Genomic DNA, 19,290 nt, shown 5'->3' on the forward strand with positions numbered 1-19,290 from the left:
AGGGATAAGAGGGTCCATCCTCTTCCTGCACGGAACGGCTGACCTCCTCTGTCACTGCCTCCCAGGCCGGGTCAGTGACTCTGGTAGACATCCTGCAGCCAGAGCGGGGGTAGGGGACAACATGACGGCCTTCTACTGCGTCCAGCGGGCGCCCCAGAAAGGAGTCACTAAATTTGGGGGCTGCCCCCTTCTTTGCTTTCAGGGCCACCTTTGGCCTGGAGGGATCCTGGTCTGTAGACAGGAAGTAGGCTGCGCCCTGGTGCGCCTTGAGTATACCGCCCGGAGCGAGAAAGCGCTGGGATCACGGCATGGTGAGAAATCTGAGTCCACCTGCCAGCAATCCAGCGTGTTTCCCATGAATGCATAATTAATGGAATGGAATGGAATGCCAGGAATGGGACGATACGGCGCAAAAAAGCCGCCATTGCGGCCAGCGGGTAAAACGCTGTTTATCCTGCCCACTACCGCACATACTGCAAATCTGGGACAATCCCATCCAATGTGTTTCACAGAGGCTCATTGTGGGCACATTGCGTCAACACAACGTGCTCTGAAGAATTGGGATGGAGCCTTTGATTCTCCGCTTCATAAGAACATACAAATTAGGAGCAGAAGTAGGCCATTCGGCCCCTCGAGCCTGCTCCACCATTCAGTAAGATCACAGCTGACGTGACTGCGGCCTGAACCTGACTCTCCTGCCTGTCTCCCAAAACCCTAAACTCTCTTGTTGAACAAAAACCCGTGTAACTCAGCTTTGAATATATTCAATGACCATCCTCCATTGCTCACGGCAGGGGTGGGGAGAGAATTCCAAACATTAACAGCCCTCCCTGACCTTCCAAACTTTCCATAGGATCTGCACAAAAGCCTACAAGCCTCTCTGGTACATCGTTTAGCAACTGGCCTCGTGCTCAATGCCCACAGACGGGTAAGGAGAGCCTGAAGAGTGTAGGGGAGAGAGAGGGAGACACTGAATGGCTATCGGCGAGAGCTGGTCGTCCTTCTCTTATCACAGAAACTTACAGCACAGCATGAGGCCATTCAGTCCAATGTGCCTCTGCTAGCTCTTTGAAAGAACTGTCCAGTTAGTCTCACGCCCCAGCTTTTTCCCCTGCAAATTAGTCCTCCTCCACGTCCAATTGCCTTCTGAAACCTCCTTCACAATTTATTCCAAGAATCTTTTAGGTAATATGTTCCAGGTCTCTGCTGAAATCATTTCTCCTCATTTCTCTCCCCAACAGAGAATAGTCAGGACCAGCATAAAGTTCCCTCTTCCCCGACTCACCGCACCCCAACCCCACCCCCCACCCCAACCCCATCCACCTGAGAATCTGCTGTGACACTTAGGGCCAATTCCCTTGCGTTTCACTGGAGCGAGATGACGTACCTTGCGCTGAATTATCAGATCCATCATCCTTGATGTCAATCATCAGTTTGTTGTGAGGTATCAGGAAGAGGTGGTCCTTGAAGCCAATCAGTATGTCGCCATGGTTATTGAGGAAACATGCAAAGGTGAGCGTGTGATCCAGAACAAACTCAGTCAGAAGAGCACCGTACACATCCCAGATTTTTATCACATCGTCACCACTGCAACAAGTCAATAAGATTTAGAATGAAGCGTTAATAAAGCCATAAAAAGAAGCAACCAACGCTCTGGGAGCTCAATCCTACAAGAACGTCAAAGCAGAGAGGTTATGTAAAACTCGTATAGAACTTTGGAGTATTGTGTACAGTTTGGTCTCCATGTTGGAGGCACCAGAGTGAGTGAAAATAATGATTTACAAGAACGATACCAGAATTGAAAGGTTATAATTATCAGAAAAGGCTGCAGCTCTTTCCTCTTGAACCAATAGAGGTCTTCAAAACTTCGGAGGGGTTTGATAGATCAGAAATAGAGAAAACATTTCTACTTGTGGGGTGACCCAAAACTGGGGATCGTAAAAATAGGATAATTATTAATAAAATCCAATTGGGAATTCAGGAGAAACTTCTTTACCCAGAGAGTGAGGAGAATATGGAACTCGCTCCCATGGGGAGTGGTTGAGGAGAATAGTGTAGATACATTTAAGGGGAAGCTGGATAAACACATGAGGGAGAAAGGAGTAGAAGGATATGTTGATAGGCTGGATAAAGTTAAGGGTGAGAGGAGGCTTGTGTGTGCTGTAAATACCAGTGTGTACTAACTGGGCCTAATGATCTGTTCCTGTGCTGAACATTCCATGTCACTCTGTATAATGCTAGGAAATTCTTCCGTTGCAAAGTTGGATCTTTGCAACATTCTCTAATTTTGGAATCCGTTTTATTGTCTGGGGTTGGCTTCCCTCCAATTTTCTATCAGTTACTTTTGCTCTCCTTAAGTCGCAGTGGGATGGTTCCTTGGGTAGGTTTGGTCACCAGAAACTGTTCTTTGGATCCAGTCAACCACCTGATCAATCGTGGCCAATGCCATCAGCAGTCAATGTTCACCCACAATCATTGGATAATGATTGGGAGCAGGAATCCTGCCTGCCTGATGGATTCCTTCCCAAGCCCAACAGAGCTGAGGAACATCAGGACAACTCCCTACCTTCCAAAGGCAAGGCCAGGAACTCGGTCACTCCTATTCTATATGGCTCCGTGACACAGTATCACATTATCATTCTTATCTCAACAGACTAATGTATTTCACAGTCTTAAGCAGGGAATTTCATCGCTCTGCCATTGCCTTCAGCTGCCTGGGCTCTAAACTCTGGAATTCCCTCCCTAAACCTTTCCACTCTCTACTCCTCTCTCTTCATGTAAGATCCTTAAAACCTACCCCCCCCTTGACCAAACTGTTGGTCACCTGTCCTAATATTGCCTTATGTGACTCAGTGGCACATTGTGTCTGATTTAATGCTGTGGAGCACCAGGAGGTGAAAGGCACTATATAAATGCATGTTGTTGTTCCTGGTCTACTTGCTCAGTGTCTCCCTGGTGGTGGGGGGGGGAGCAAATGCAGCCATTGATGTGGGGAGTGTCTGGTGCCTGCACTTACCTGCAGCTCAGGAAGATGTTTTGTTTGGGGCAAGCATCAGTAATCACTGCCCTGCCTGTCTGCTCAATTCTCCACTTCACCTCCGACTCACTTTTAACATCTAAAGCAACAGAGAATTTTTTTTAAATTTATTCATTGACAGGATGTGGACATTACTGGAAAAGTCAGTATTTATTGCTAATCCCTAATTGTCCTTTGAGAGGAAGTTGGTGAGGTGCCTTAATAAAAGCAAAAGAAATAGTCAGATAAAAGCAAAAAACTGCAGATGCTGGAAATCTGAAACAAAAACAAAAATAGCTGGAAAAACTCAGCAGGTCTGACAGCATCTGCAGAGAGGAACACAGTTAACATTTCGAGTCCGTATGACTCTTCAACAGGACTAAGGAAAAAGAGAAATGAGGTGAAATATAAGCTGGTAGAGGGGGGTGGGACAGGTAGAGCTGGATAGAGGGCAAGTGATAGGTGGAGATAACCAAAAGCTGTCATAGACAAAAGGACAAAGAGGAGTTGAGGGGTGTTTATCACCACTGTCTACACCCTTTGTCCTTTTGTCTATGACATCTTTGGCAATCTCTTCTTTGCCTCCACCTATCACTGGCCCTCTATCCAGCTCTACCTGTCCCACTCCCCTCAACCAGCTTATATGTCACCTCATTTCTCTATTTCCTTAGTTCTGATGAAGAGTCATACGGACTCAAAATGTTAACTGTGTTCCTCTCTGCAGATGCTGTCAGACCTGCTGAGTTTTTCCAGCTACTTTTGTTTCTGTGGCAAAAGAAATAGTCATTTGGTTGTACAGAATTTGAGTATTGCTGCAAAAAGACACATGCTGCCAAAGCTTTTTGTCTTATACTCACCAGGACAGATAACACAAGAATACCAATTGTAAAGGAAACAACAATTTATATTGCATGAGAAGAGAGTGCTTATTGGTTGGCAAGTGGACTCTGATTGGTAGAGGCATTATCATGGGGAATGAACCAGGGAATGGCTGTCCCCAAAGTTTTAATTTCACTGAAAAAGGAGCAATGTGTGGTCATGCTTCTTCTGCCTGCAAGTTCCCCAGCTGACGGGGTGGGATTTGAATTCATCGGTTCAAGTCTCTGGACTACTGTTCTAGTAAAATAACCACTGTGCCCCAAGAGTGTGACGTTCAGGGAGGGATGGCCAACATCAAGCTCACAGAGAGGGAGTTGATCAGTTGGCTGGTCTAGTCTCAGGATTCAGGAATTCCAACTGGAGAACTGAAAAATGTTAAAGATGTAACAGATTTTAGGAAAGCGCAGAGGAAGGGGAGTGGGAGCAGGAAGTGTGGTTGTGGAAGGGGATAAGGAACAAAAGAGATGGGGTGTGGGAGGTCAGGAATGATTAGCAACAACGTGCTTTACGGGTTCCGTTACCACCCACTTTTGTCTTGCAACATCATCCTTTTTGTCATTTAATCTTTCCTGTCTTCCACAGAATCTGACGAGAGGACATTGACCTGTTAACCCTGGGCAGGATTCTCATGGAGAGCAGCTGACTCCAGAGGCTTTATAAATAAAATGGCAGGTGGGACCCGATGCTGGGATTCCCTCCTCCATTCCCAGCCCCGGCAATTTTCGCCTGCACGGGATGAGGGAACGGGTAATGAGCCCGCACCATGCACTCCCAACTTGGCTAGTTCCATTTTGGGTGTAGGCATCTCATAGGTGCACTCCATTATAGTATCAATAACAGAAGCTTTATCTCACTCCGCACCTCTTAATCTTGTCCAAATAAGCATACAGATATTGAAAGATGCAGTTCAATGAAAGAATAACTTATTATAACCCCATAAAGATGTCAATCAACGTAAACACTTCACTTCCACCTGTGAAAACAGGCCCCTGCTTAGCTAATCCATGAGTGAGTCTTGGAGCTCAGCCAAGCATTCATAATGAGGCCACCAGTGAATTGTTTCGACAGAAACAAAAGGTCAGGCAGCTAATTCTTCAGACAGCCTTATTATGAATTCTTCTTAAAGTGCATACTTTTTTCTATTTATTTATGGGATGTGGACGTTGCTGGCTGGGCCAGCATTTATTGCCCATCCCTAGGTGCCCTTGAGAAGGTGGTGGTGAGCTTCCTTCTTGAACAGCTGCAGTCCATGCAGTGTAGGTACACCTACAGTGCTGTTAGGAAGGGAGAAATGTTTCTCCAGGACACAGTGGGTAGAGTTCGGGATAAGGGGAGAAGGAAAATGTGAGGGATATAGAGAGACAATTGGGTTTGAGAGATATGACGTATTGTTTACCTGTTGATTAGGTACGTGTGATTATAGAACAACATTTCCCAGGCTGGTACCTGGGGACAGATTCACGACCACCAACATGATTGTCAAACCTTGCACAGGTGACAATGGTCACTGGCTATTCAACTGTGACTGCATCAAGAGTGAATCTGATCCCTTCTCCCCACTCCACCCCCGCCACACAACCTCACCTAAACTCAGTGCTCAAAGGAGACCAAACTTGGCTTCACCTCCCCTTTTCCCTGCTCCCTATCTCCATTTTACCCGCCGCCTACCTTGCGACAAACTCAGAGAAAACGGCAGCAACATGGGATCTGCGGCCACAATATCATTAAAGAGAATCAATCCAGACTCGAGTCCCAGGCATAGCTGACTGGCCTGAAAGGGAAGCAAATTATCAGAAACCTCCTTTATTGTCATTGTGTGTCGGGGTCAGCGGAGGCTCTCAGAGAGAGACTCCCTCTCTCACCTCAGAATCAGAATGTCGTGGGCCTCAGAGCACAGAGACCCGAGCACATAACCTGAATGGAAAATGGGGCCTCAGTTTGAAATCTCATCTGAAAGATGGATCTTTGACAGTGCTGCACTCCCTCAGCACTGCATGGGATTGTCACTGGATTACAGACTCAAATCCCTGCAGTGGGAATCACATCCATGACTCTTTGACTCAGAGGCAATAGCGTTGGTCACTGAGTGGACATCTTCAATGCAGACAGTTAATGATAATGTGGGTAGGGTTGGGGGGATGGTGAGGGAGAGAGGGGGTGGGGGGAGGTGCGTGGGGGGGGGCACAGGGGGTTGGTGAAAGAAACTTGACCAGAACTGTCTGAACACAGAGTGATTGCACACACCCACACCCACCCACCCACACAGTAATCTCACACGCACACGGCAATCTCACGCACAGTAATCTCTCAGACACACACACGCATCTCACACACACATGTACAGAGGCAGAAATCACACACACAGAAACGTTACACATTGTAATCTCACACACACGCACACACACAGACACACACACACACAAACACACACAAACACTGAAATCACACACACGCGCACACTCACACACATGAACACTGAAATCACACACACACACACACGCGCACACACACACGCGCACAAACACACACACGCATCTCACAAACACATACACAGACACAGAAATCACTCTGTCCAGCCAGCACTAAGTTCCGCGCATGGTGACCAATCAGGAGCTGAGTTTGGGGTCCCAGCTGAAATATAAGGGGTTTTCAGGCAGCGTGAGAGAGAGAGAGAGAGGTGGTTTCACCTCATTAGGTCCATGAGTTGTGTTGAGACCTCTGCACATTCCAGAGGTTCAGGGTCAGAGTCTCTCTGTCCCATATGTGACCCCCATCTGGCTTACTTACTATTCTTGAGAACGTGATGGTGTCTTGTGGGATCAGCACCCTGTGGAGCAGTTGTAACTTTGGCAGGCTCCAGATCTTTAGACATTTTTCTGGAGCCTCCTGGCTCATGCTCAGTAGTTGACTGTGATTTGTGTCGTGCTTTATTAGGATCACCTGCAACACAGGTAAAACCCAAAATTCACAAACTCTCATTAACCTTTTCTCAGATAAAAGCAAAAAACTGCGGATGCTGGAAATCGAAAACAAAAAACAAAAACACCTGAAAAAACTCAGGTCTGGCAGCATCTGTGGAAGGGAGCACAGTTAATGTTTCGAGTCCTCATGACCCTTCAACAGAAGTAAGAAAAATAGAAAAGGGGTGAAATAAAAGGTGGTTTAAGGAGGGGTTGGACAAGAAGAGCTGGATAGAGGGCCAGTGATAGGTGGAGATAACCAAAAGATATCACAGACAAAAGGACAAAGAGGTGTTGAAGGTAGTGATATTATCTAAGGAATGTGCTAATTAAGGGTAGAAAGCAGGACGAGCAAGGTACAGATAGCCCTAGTGGGGGTGGGGTGGGGTGAAGGAATCGAAAAAGGCTAAAAGGTAGAGATAAAACAATGTTTGGAAATACATTTAAAAATAATGGAAATAGGTGGGAAAAGAAAAATCTATATAAATTATTGGAAAAAACAAAAAGGAGGGGGAAAGATCAGAAAGGGGGTGGGGATGGAGGAGAGAGTTCATGATCTAAAGTTGTTGAATTCAATATTCAGTCCGGAAGGCTGTAAAGTGCCTAGTCGGAAAATGAGGTGCTGTTTCTCCAGTTTGCATTGAGCTTCACTGGAACAATGCAGCAGGCCAAGGACGGACATGTGGGCAAGAGAGCAGGGTGGAGTGTTAAAATGGCAAGCGACAGGGAGGTCTGGGTCATGCTTGCAGACAGACCGAAGGTGTTCTGCAAAGCGGTCACCCAGTCTGCGTTTGGTCTCTCCACTGTAGAGGAAACCGCATTGGGAGCAATGAATGCAGTAGACTAAATTGAGGGAAGTACAGGTGAAATGCTGCTTCACTTGAAAGGAGTGTTTGGGCCCTTGGACAATGAAGAGAGGGGAAGTAAAGGGGCAGGTGTTGCATCTTCTGCGGATGCATTGGAAGGTGTATTCAAAGGATCATCCTCCGCCATTTCCACCAATTCCAGCATGATGCCACCACCAAACACATCTTCCCTTCACCACCCCCCCCAGCGGCATTCCGTAGGGACCGTTCCCTCCGTGACACCCTGGTCCACTTCTCCATCACCCCCTACACCTCGACCCCCTTCCACAGCACCTTCCCACGCAACCGCAGAAGGTGCAACACCTGTCCCTTTGCATCCCTTCTCCTCACCGTCCAAGGGCCCAAACACTCTTTTCAAGTGAAACAGCATTTCACCTGTACTCCCCTCAACTTAGTTACTGTATTTGTTGCTCCCAATGCGATTTCCTCTACATTGGAGAGACCAAACACAGACTGGGTGACCGCTTTGCAGAACACCTTCGGTCGGTCTGCAAGAATGACCCAGACCTCCCTGTCGCTTGCCATTTCAACACTCCACCCTGCTCTCTTGCCCACATGTCTGTCCTTGGCTTGCTGCATTGTTCCAGTGAAGCTCAACACAAACTGGAGAAACAGCACCTCATCTTCTGACTAGGCACTTTACAGCCTTCCGGACTGAATATTGAATCTAACAATTTTAGATCATGATCTCTCTCCTCCATCCCCACCCACTTTCTGATTTTTCCCCCTCCTTTTTGTTTTTTCCAATAATTTATATAGATTTTTCTTTTCCCACCTATTTCCATTATTTTTAAATGTATTTCCAAACATTGTTTTATCTCTACCTTTTAGCCTTTTTCGATTCCTTCACCCCCCACCCCACCCCCCCTAGAGCTATCTGTATCTTGCTCGTCCTGCTTTCTACCCTTAATTAGCACATTCCTTTAGATAATATCACCACCTTCAACACCTCTTTGTCCTTTTGTCTGTGACATCTTTTGGTTATCTCCACCTATCACTGGCCCTCTATCCAGCTCTACCTGTCCCAACCACCACCACCCCCCCCCCCTTAAACCAGCTTATATTTCACCCTTTTTCTATTTTTCCTTAGTTCTGTTGAAGAGTCAAGACTCGAAACGTTAACTGTGTTCCCTTCCACAGATGCTGCCAAACTTGCTGAGATTAACCTTATCTCAGTGGGTATCTCTGTCCCTCTCGCCTCTGGGTCGGAGAATTATGGGTTCAAATCCCACTCCAGAAACTCAAACACCTAATCATGGCTGACACTCCCATTACAGTACCGAGGGAGTGCTGCACTGTCGGAGGTGCCGGCTTTTGAATAAGACACCAGAAATAAATTATTTCTATAGTGCCTTTTAAAATCTTAGGATCGCCCAAAGCACTTGGCAGCCAATTAAATATTTTTGCAGTGCAGTCACTGTTTCACTACAGGAAACACAGCAGTCAACCTGCGCACAGCAAGATCCCACAACCTACATCATGTTTGCCACCCTCCGACATTGCCTGGATTCTTAAGGAGTTTGAAGTTATTCTCCAGAATGCTGCTACAAGTGGAAAAAAAAAAGAAATTTCCTACAGGCCTTTAAAAATTGTGTTTTTAAAATAAAATTATTTCAAGCATTTTATGACTTACAAATATATTGGAGTGAGGGGGGGGGAAAGAGGCTGCTTGACTGAGAGTCGAGAATCATCCAATTGGGAACTGAAGTCGGTTCGCTCTCCAATCACGACAGAAAGGCGGGGCCACCACAAGGCTGGACAACCAATGGCAGCAGCACATGGGCAGGGCTTTGCTCGGATGGCCATGTCAGGTGGCTGATGGTGGGAGAGCAGGAGTGGGGGAGGGGCAGTTGGAGGCCAAGTGATGACACCTCCAGGATTGAGTTTGACCAAGATTGGCAACTCTCCACTACATCCCACCCAGAGTCATTCTGTCAACTGGTTACTCACCGGGCTCTTGTGTGCTTGCATCTCATGGTACTTTACACTTTCCACCTCAATGCCCATGAATAGTATCCGGCCATCCTAAAAAAAAAGGTAAACGGTCAAAATTCACCCCATGATCCCTCAGGAAAGGGCCCTAACAAAGACAGTTCCTACCTGAGGGGCACACAACACCGAACCTGGCTTGATATAGCGACGTTTGCCAGAAGGAAGCCCCTAGAATTAATGGGGCGGTGCCCGTGTGGAATCTGCCATCCTTACCCGGTCTGGGCCTACATGTGACTCCAGACCCACAGCCATGTGGTTGACTCTTAACTGCCCCTCTGAAATGGCCCTAGCAAGGCCACTCAGTTCGAGGGCAATTAGGGATGGGCAATAAATGCTGGCCTTGCCAGTGACACCTACATCCCATGAACGAATAAAACATGGGTACAATTTTGTAGGGCGCACAGGAACAGAGAAATTGGGGGGGGGGTTGTACTTACACAAACGTTTGAAGCTGACAGAACAAGTTGAGAAGTCTCAGTGAAAACACATTGGGTCCTCGTCTTTATAAACAGAGGAATCGAGCACAAAAGCAAGGATGTCCTGCTCACCCTTTAGGGACAGTTGGTCAGACCTCACCTGGAGCACTGCGTCCAGGATCGGGCACCACACTTTAGGAAAGGTGTGAAAGCCTTGGAGAGGGGGGCGGAGGAGATTTAGGAGGGGGCTGAGGGATTTCAGTTACGGGTAGAGGTGGATCTAATCGAGGCGTTGGAGAAGTGAGAAATCATCGACTGCAAACCTGAGGAAGAGAGATCAGAGTGATTTCCGAACGCTTAAAGCTCAGGACTGTGGGTGAGCAGAGAGTTCAGGCCCCGAGTACAGAAATCACTGGACAGGTGGAAAACTATAATGAGAAAGGCTGAGGGGATGTTGAGGGTGGGGATACAAAGAGGTGGAAGTGATGTCACCGTTATGTCAAACTCTGATCAGGCCCCATCTGGAGTCACTGAGTCAGGTTCTGAAGAAGAGTCATATTGGACTCGAAACGTGAACTCATGTTCTCTCTCCACAGAAGCTGCCAGACCTGCTGAGTTTTTCCAACACTTCCTGTTTCTATTTCAGGCCTCCCGGCATCTGGAGTATTTTGCTTTTATAACCGGGTTCAGTTCTGGGCCGCGCAACCTCAGGGAGGAGATATTGGCTCGAGAGGGGGGAGCAGCACAGACTCACCAGAATGATACTGAGGCTAAGTTAAATCACGAGGACAGACCAGACTCATAATCCCTCGAGTGCAGAAGATTGAGATGTGATCTAATCACGCTGTTTGAAATGGTAAAGGGATTTGATTGGGTAGATAGAGGCTATTTCCTCTGGTTGGGGGGAGTCCAGAACACGGGGGCGGAACCTTAAAATTCGAGCCAGGCCCTTCAGGGGTGATGTCAGGAAGCACTTCTTCAGACAAAGGGGAGTGGAAATCTGGAACAATCTCCCCCCAACCCCCTAAACAAAATGCCGAGGATGCTGCAGATCAATTGAAATTTCCAGGACTGGGTGGGATTTTTATTGAGATAAGGGTATTAAGGGTTATCGAGTCAAAGGGGCTCAATCATCTCCTTTTGCTCCTGTGTACTGGCTTCGAAGGACTGAATGGTCAAAGGGGCTCAATCATCTTCTCCTGTTCCTGTGCACTGGCCTCGAGGGGCTGAATGGCCTCCTCCTGTTATCTACCTTCAACCTTACCTCCAGGCCCAGTAGAAGAAACTCATCACAGTCGGCACAAACCATCCCTTCCAGGGTGGAGTAGTAGATAGAGGAAGACAGACAAGCTATGCAGCAACACTCACACACCGGCACCTTCCATAGGCTCACATCAAATGGAGACAAACACACACCCTCGAGAATGGGTCTGGGTAAATTCAACACACAAAAGACAATTGAAAACAGTGGTAGAGCACACAGAATCACCTCAGCCTCTCTCTTCCCAAAGGAAGCTTCTGTATTTCTCTTTTAATAATAAAATTAGCGCCACTGCAAATTTCTCCCTCTCTAATTATCCCACCTAGACCTTCTGCCTCCCCTGCAGCCCAGCTATTCTGCAACTGAGACTTGCCGCATCGAATCCCACCCTCGCTCATCCTTTGGCGGTTCCTCACCTCTCCTCTATCCTCCCTCCTTCTCCCAGTTGAGTTGTTGGCTGTTGAGTTGGGCCTCAGTGCGCCACACTCTGACCTCTCAGTCTGCAGCTTACGGGTTCAAATCTCACTCCAGAGACATCGGCACATAACCAAAGCCGAGACTCCCACAGGCAGGGCTGAGGAAGTGCTGCACTGTCAGGGATGCCATCTTCGGTGTGACGCATTAAACCGAGAGCCCATTTGCTCTCTCAGCTGTTGTTTTGAAGAAGAGGATTGGGACCCCACCTGGTAGGCAACACCGATCCCTCAAGTGGTGTCACAAACACAGGTTACATGGTCACTATCATATTGATGTTTGTGGGAGCTTGCTGTGCACAAAATGGCTGCCACTTTTCCTACATGATGACCGTGACTACACTTTAAAAGTGCTTCATTGGCTGTGAAGCACTTGGGAGCAGGGGGGGGGGGGGGGGGGTTGTCTTGAGGATGTGAAAGGCACTAGAGAAATGCAAGTTCCTTCTTTTTTTAACCTCTTGGGCAATTGAGAAAATGGAAGGTTGAATAACAGGAGTAGGGAGTGAATGGGTGGGATGGACGAAGGAGGTGGGGACCAAATCGATTGGCATCTTCAGAGCTGAATCAGTACCTGGAGAAATATGTGATATGGGGTTGGGGTGGGGCAACCCGAGGGAGGCCATGAGCTGTGAGAATTCCTCCTCACAGGCCCTGTCACCCTCACTGGGCCCCACAGTACAGGCCCTGTCACCCTCACTGGGCCCAATCTCCCAGTCCTCACAGTACAGGCCCTGTCACCCTCACTGGGCCCCACAGTACAGGCCCTGTCACCCTCACTGGGCCCCACAGTACAGGCCCTGTCACCCTCACTGGGCCCCACAGTACAGGCCCTGTCACCCTCACTGGGCCCCACAGTACAGGCCCTGTCACCCTCACTGGGCCCAATCTCCCAGTCCTCACAGTACAGGCCCTGTCACCCTCACTGGGCCCCACAGTACAGGCCCTGTCACCCTCACTGGGCCCCACAGTACAGGCCCTGTCACCCTCACTGGGCCCCACAGTACAGGCCCTGTCACCCTCACTGGGCCCCACAGTACAGGCCCTGTCACCCTCACTGGGCCCCACAGTACAGGCCCTGTCACCCTCACTGGGCCCCACAGTACAGGCCCTGTCACCCTCACTGGGCCCAATCTCCCAGTCCTCACAGTACAGGCCCTGTCACCCTCACTGGGCCCCACAGTACAGGCCCTGTCACCCTCACTGGGCCCCACAGTACAGGCCCTGTCACCCTCACTGGGCCCCACAGTACAGGCCCTGTCACCCTCACTGGGCCCCACAGTACAGGCCCTGTCACCCTCACTGGGCCCCACAGTACAGGCCCTGTCACCCTCACTGGGCCCCACAGTACAGGCCCTGTCACCCTCACTGGGCCCAATCTCCCAGTCCTCACAGTACAGGCCCTGTCACCCTCACTGGGCCCCACAGTACAGGCCCTGTCACCCTCACTGGGCCCCACAGTACAGGCCCTGTCACCCTCACTGGGCCCAATCTCCCAGTCCTCGACGAGGTCCCTAAAGCAAAGGTTCTCAGTGATCACTTACGTCTTGGCTGACTGTTTGCTACCGCTTGTGCTTTCGAGTAGGTACGGAACATTCCACACAGCAGTCCTGCAGGCTGGGTCTGTCCTACAGGAGATTGAGACTGTGAGGAGAGACTACAGGCATAAATGAGGCATTTGCTAAAGTACAGTCATCACCTCCACCCCCACTCCTCCACTCACACATACACACACACACACTCACACTCACTCACACACACACACTTATGCCTGCTGTTCTCAATGCACTGTCACGATATCTTATGTGCTACAGTTTTCACAGGGTGCCACATTTAGAGCACATCCAAAACATAACTAAGTAACTCACCAAGGTTCCTTGGACATCACCTTCCAAACCCGCGACCTCTCCCACTAGAAGGACAAGGGCAGCAGATAGATGGGAACACCACCACCTCAAGTTCCCTTTCAAGTCACTGACTTGGAAATATATCGGCCGTTCCTTCACTGTCGCTGGGTCAAAATCCTGGAACTCCCTCCCTACCAGCACTGTGGGTGTACCTACACCACATGGACTGCAGCAGTTCAAGAAGGCAGCTCACCCCCACCTTCTCAAGGGCAACTAGGGATGGGTAATAAATGCTGGCCCAGCCAGTGATGCCCACAACCCAGGAGCAAATATAAAAAAATAAGGCAGAGCACATGACCTAATCCTGCTTCATTTCCCGGCCTTAGTGCTACTGAGGCCAGATGCAATCCCCAACATCAAATGGCCTGTCTAGGATCAGCTGACATGGAACCAACCCAATGGGATTGAGTGCTGGCCTCAGACTGTGCGACCTTGGCCGTTGAATTTGACCAGAAACTCACTGTGGGACAGAGGCGAAGCGATGATATTGATGTGGGAAGAATGGAAAGCAGAACGTTCTTTTTGAAAAGGTGAGAGATTCTGGGAAGATCTGAGGGACCTCGGTGTCCTCTTATATGAATCACAGAAAATGAACACGTAGGCATAGTAAGTATTTAGGAAAGCAAATGGCATCTTGGCCTTTATTGCAATAAGACTGAAGTAGAGAAGTAAGAATTTCTTTTCTGTAATGATGTAAGAGCTTTGGTGAGACCTCACCTGGAGTATGTGTACAATTTTGGTCTCCTTACCTAAGGTAGGACATGGAGGGAGTGCAACCAGACTGATCCCTGAGATGGTGGGATTGTCCTCTGAGGAGAGATTGAGACTGGGCCTGTATACTCTAGCGTTTTGAAGAATGAGAGGGGATCTCATTGAGAATTCTTAAGGAGCTTGACAAGGTCAATACTGAGAGGCTGTTTCCCCCAGACTCGAGAGTCCAAAACTAGCAGTCATAATCTCAGGACTTAGGACTGAGATGAGAAGTTCCCCCACTTGGAGGGTTGTGAACCTTTGGAATTTTCCACCCCAGAGGATTGTGGTCTTTGAGTATATTCAAGACTGAGATCGATAGATTTTTAGACTTAAAGGAAATCCAGGGGAGGAGAGGCAGAAAAGTGCAGCTGAGGTTGAAGATCAGCCATGATCTCATTGAATGGTGGAGCAGGATGGAGGGGCCGAATGGCCTAGTCCGGCTCCCATCCCTCATGTTTTTATGAGCCATCACGGGGGGAGAAGTCCGTCCGGATAAAGGAACCCTGGTGCGACCCACCCCCCCACCAGACGCCCAGTGCGCCCCCTCCTTTCCATTCCTCACCTGACAGTGTAGATCCAGATCTCTGTGGGGTCCACCAGGAAGAAGACCAGGTTGTGGGCCCTGTTGTACGTGTAGCTGGTCACACTCTGCACTGGAGTGTCGGTCGGTAGAGGGAGGACCACAGATAACTTGGTCCCCAGGCACTGGGACATGATCCGCAGACTAGAGTCAAAACACACAAAACGTGGAAGATTTTCGATTTTGGGACTTCCCATAACATCAAAACAACAGCTTCTATTTCTAATAGCGCCTTTAACCAATGAGCTATGTTTGAATCGTCAAACTCCCTGGCTCCTCCTCGAGATCATTGCCGCAGGATCTGCTCCCACCAAAAGCAACGAGAAAAAGCGAGTGGTAGAGAGAAAGCCTGAGGAAGATAGAAACCGGACAGACAGACAGAGGGAAAGATGGGATGTTAGTGAGAGGTGACCTGTTCTGTTTAATTTATTTGCCAGGAGGTCAGAGGGAATTAAAAATACACAGACCATTTATTTTAACGTTGGAGACAAAACAAAACTCACCATGAAGCCAAAACATACCCAGCTCGGAGGGAGCTCCTTGATGGAGGAAAACAAAGGTCGAGATTTCAGTCACTGGGTACACAACACTGGACATGTGACCCTGGGCACTGGTGTGACACTGGACACTGGGTGTGACACTCAGCATGTTACGTTGGACACTGGGTGTGACCCTGGACACTGGGTCTGACCTTTAGGATGTTACACTGGACACTGGGTGTGACACTCGGCATGTGACCCTGGACACTGGGTGTGACCCTCAGCATGTTACGCTGGACATTGGGTGTGACCCTGGACACTGGGTCTGACGTTTAGGATGTTACACTGGACACTGGTGTGACATGGATACTGGGTCTGACACTTGGCATGTTACTCTGGACACTGGGTGTGGCACTGCGAATGTGACCCTGGGCACGTTGTGACACTGGACACTGGGTGTGACGCTGGACACTGGGTGTGACGCTGGACACTGGGTGTGGCACTGCGAATGTGACCCTGGGCACGTTGTGACACTGGGCACTGGATGTGACGCTGGACACTGGGTGTGACACTTGGCATGTGACCCTGGACACTGGTGTGACACTGGACATTGGGTGTGACACTCAGCATGTTACTCTGGATACTGGGCGTGATACTGGACACTGGGTGTGACACTCGGCATGTTACTCTGGACACTGGGAATGTGACCCTGGGCACGTTGTGACACTGGACACTGGGTGTGACACTGGACACTGGGTCTGACCCTGGACACTGGGTGTGACACACAGCATGTTACTCTGGATACTGGGCGTGACACTCGGCATGTTACTCTGGACACTGGATGTTACTCTGGACACTGGGTGTGATACTGGACACTGGGTGTGACACTCGGCATGTTACTCTGGACACTGGATGTTACTCTGGACACTGGGTGTGACACTGGGAATGTGACCTTAGGCATGTTGTGACACTGGACACTGGGTGTGACACTCGGCATGTTACTCTGGACACTGGGTATGACACTGAGCATGAGACACTGGGTAAGGGGCATACTGCACTGGATGTGCGACGCTGGACTTTGGGAGAGTGGCACCAGCAACACCAAACTCACTACTTGACACTGGGCATGTAGCACTTGACATGTGACACTAGGTTTGCCACCTTCCTCCTACCTGCTGTCTCTTTGCAACACGGTAACTCTGGTTGTTCTCCCTTTGGCAGAAGCTAGGCTCATGTGGCTGATGGAGTTGCCAATGTGGCTCCAGAAGTGGGTGAAGTAGTTGAGGGTGTAGATTTGGCAGTGTTTTCCTGAGCAGCAGAACAGGGAGTTGGTCTCTGTGAGTCCTATCCACTCAATGCCCTCCTCGAATACAAACAGACTGGATCCCCAAAAGGACAAAGGGCACAGTTACTATCCATCAGAAACTCTACCAAAGCCAATACACTGACCCCTGGCTCCAAACCACTGACCCTGGCCCCAAACCACTGACCCCTGCCCCCAAACCACTGACCCCTGCCCCCAAATCACTGACCCCCTGACCCTTATCCACAGACCCCCCTGACCCCGATGCACTGACCCCAATTCACTGACCTCTGACTTCTAATACAATGACCCCAGACCCCAATTCCAATACACTGACTGTTGTAGGGTGTTGGATACTGTTCGTTAGGCCTGAATGAAGTCCTCATAAGTAGTGGGTTAACTGTATGTATTTATTCACGCCAAGAACTAAGTAAATATATACAGTAAAGGGTTCAAGTTAGGAGCTGTCTCCATGCTGGCTTGTGCACACGGCTCTGTCCAACACTAGACTGATCCCTAGGTGCAGGTCATGTGTTCTCTTACATTACTGTGTGGGTGGTACTGTACTCAGTCCCGTGTTAACCCTACACCTCCCCCTAAGTCCTTAACCAATGTCTTTCAGGTTAATCTAGTTTACCCCATGTATTTACATCATTACTACTACCCTTTCTACCCCCTTCAAGTCTCTGAGGTTCAGGCGACCTGGAAGCCTTATAACCCTTCCAAACCTCATTCGCACGACTGTCAGAGGAGTGGTCGGCTCTGTCATTTCAGGCAAACTCTGTAGATTTGAAAATTGTTCTGGTATCTGGGTATCTTTTTACCCTTTCTTTCCCTTCCTTGATCTTGATCCACTCTTTGTCAATTTGGCAGTTGTGGTGATAGGTAGTTAATTTATCCCATTTTTTTTCCAGGTGGATAAACGCTGTGCTTGTCCCCAGAATGACTTTTCCTTTTCTTTCGTTCATGCAGAACTTTCATTCCCATTTGTTTTGCAATTTTAGCCAAATTTTTGGTTACTTTCTTCTTGTCCAGTTGTTTTTTGAGCTTATGAACATTTTCATTCAGCTCAGTGACAACTTTGGTCAGATGAGTTGTTCTTGCTCCAGAGTTACCTACAGAACCCGTCTATAAGTTTCACAACTTCATCTGGGCATTCCGGTTTTTTTTGGAATCTTTCTTCCATGGCCACTAACTGCTCCTTAGACTTTCAATTCACTTGTTAGATCTTCAATCTGTTCCATAGAATTCACATTGTCTGCTCTTAAAGTCTAGATTTGCTCTTCCATATTGCGCATCTCCTCCTTCGTGTTATTCAGACTGGAACGAAGTTCAAGAAGTTCAGCAGTTTTGGTTGTTAATGCTACTTTCAAGCAACTGTTCTGATGCACCAGCAACTCCTCCTGTTCCTGGCATTTGGTATGATGCTTAGTCAAGACTTCTGATGCTTGAAATTCACCAAGTTTTAATTGAAGATCCATATTTTTGATTCATTCATGGGATGTGAGCACCTAATTGCCCTAGTTCAGAAGGCATTTAAGAGTCAACCACATTGCTGTGGGTCTGGGAGTCACATAGGCCAGACCAGGTAAGGACGGCAGATTTCCTTCCCTAAAGGACTTTAGTGAACTAGGTGGGTTTTTACCAGAATCCCTGGTAGAGTATAATTACTTTGTGCTATTGTTCCAGATCGCATTCTGCAATTGTACTTCTGCCAACTGTTTTTGAGACTCCTCTTTTGTGAGAACTTCTACTTTCTCTTGCCATTCTAGGCTCTTGATTTTCATCTCTTCATATATCTCCTCGGAAATGTAATGTATTTCCAAGTCTTCTTCCAAATGTCCAACCATTTTCTTCAGTCCTGTAGTCTCTTTTTGCGATGCCTCAAAATTTTGTTTGTTCAGATCTTGACAGTTTGATTTGTTGACAACTTTAGTGTCTCATGAGCTTTTAAAGGTATATACTCAACTTAAATCTTGAGTTTCAAATCTTCCAATTCAGTTCAGAAACAAATATTTTCCAACCTTATTTCATTTTTGTTTTGCAGGGTTTGTTTATTTTGGGTCTCGCCAGATAGCTTTCCTTCATTCACAGCCAACTGCTCCCTCTGCACTGTCACCTGCTGTTGCAGTTGAGGTAATGTGCCGGGATTTCCAAGAAGATGTATTTTTGAGACTCCTGGAGAATTCCCTGCCTCTCTGGCATCCTTGTGTGCTTTACTCACTTTACTGTCTTTTCCTCTTTCGGTGTTTTGCTGGGCCTGTTTGAAAGCTCTGTGTGCTCCAAAACTTAAAGATTAAAATATTCGTCAAAGGCTTTTAATATTTCATCGAAGCTGGTTGAGAATTCATCAATGCACTGCATTAGGTTTACTTCATCAACATGTTCACCAACCCAGTATGAAAAGA

General features: G+C 48.2%; 1 protein-coding gene across 1 annotated transcript in view; it reads right to left on the minus strand.

Annotated features, from left to right (window-relative positions):
* The window catches only part of LOC121279736, a 139,546-nt gene that overhangs the window by 96,671 nt on the left and 23,585 nt on the right, over positions 1–19,290 (minus strand). Inside the window, exons 10-18 of the mRNA XM_041190994.1 lie at positions 16,752–16,958; positions 15,083–15,244; positions 13,405–13,488; positions 11,394–11,559; positions 9,672–9,746; positions 6,683–6,835; positions 5,564–5,666; positions 3,017–3,116; positions 1,388–1,587 (exon numbers count right to left, since the gene is read on the minus strand). Coding sequence (XP_041046928.1) covers positions 1,388–1,587; positions 3,017–3,116; positions 5,564–5,666; positions 6,683–6,835; positions 9,672–9,746; positions 11,394–11,559; positions 13,405–13,488; positions 15,083–15,244; positions 16,752–16,958 — 1,250 coding nt within the window. The remainder of the gene's footprint in view (positions 1–1,387; positions 1,588–3,016; positions 3,117–5,563; positions 5,667–6,682; positions 6,836–9,671; positions 9,747–11,393; positions 11,560–13,404; positions 13,489–15,082; positions 15,245–16,751; positions 16,959–19,290) is intronic.

This window comes from Carcharodon carcharias, chromosome 7 (assembly GCF_017639515.1).
Source record: "Carcharodon carcharias isolate sCarCar2 chromosome 7, sCarCar2.pri, whole genome shotgun sequence".
Classification (NCBI taxonomy): domain Eukaryota; kingdom Metazoa; phylum Chordata; class Chondrichthyes; order Lamniformes; family Lamnidae; genus Carcharodon; species Carcharodon carcharias.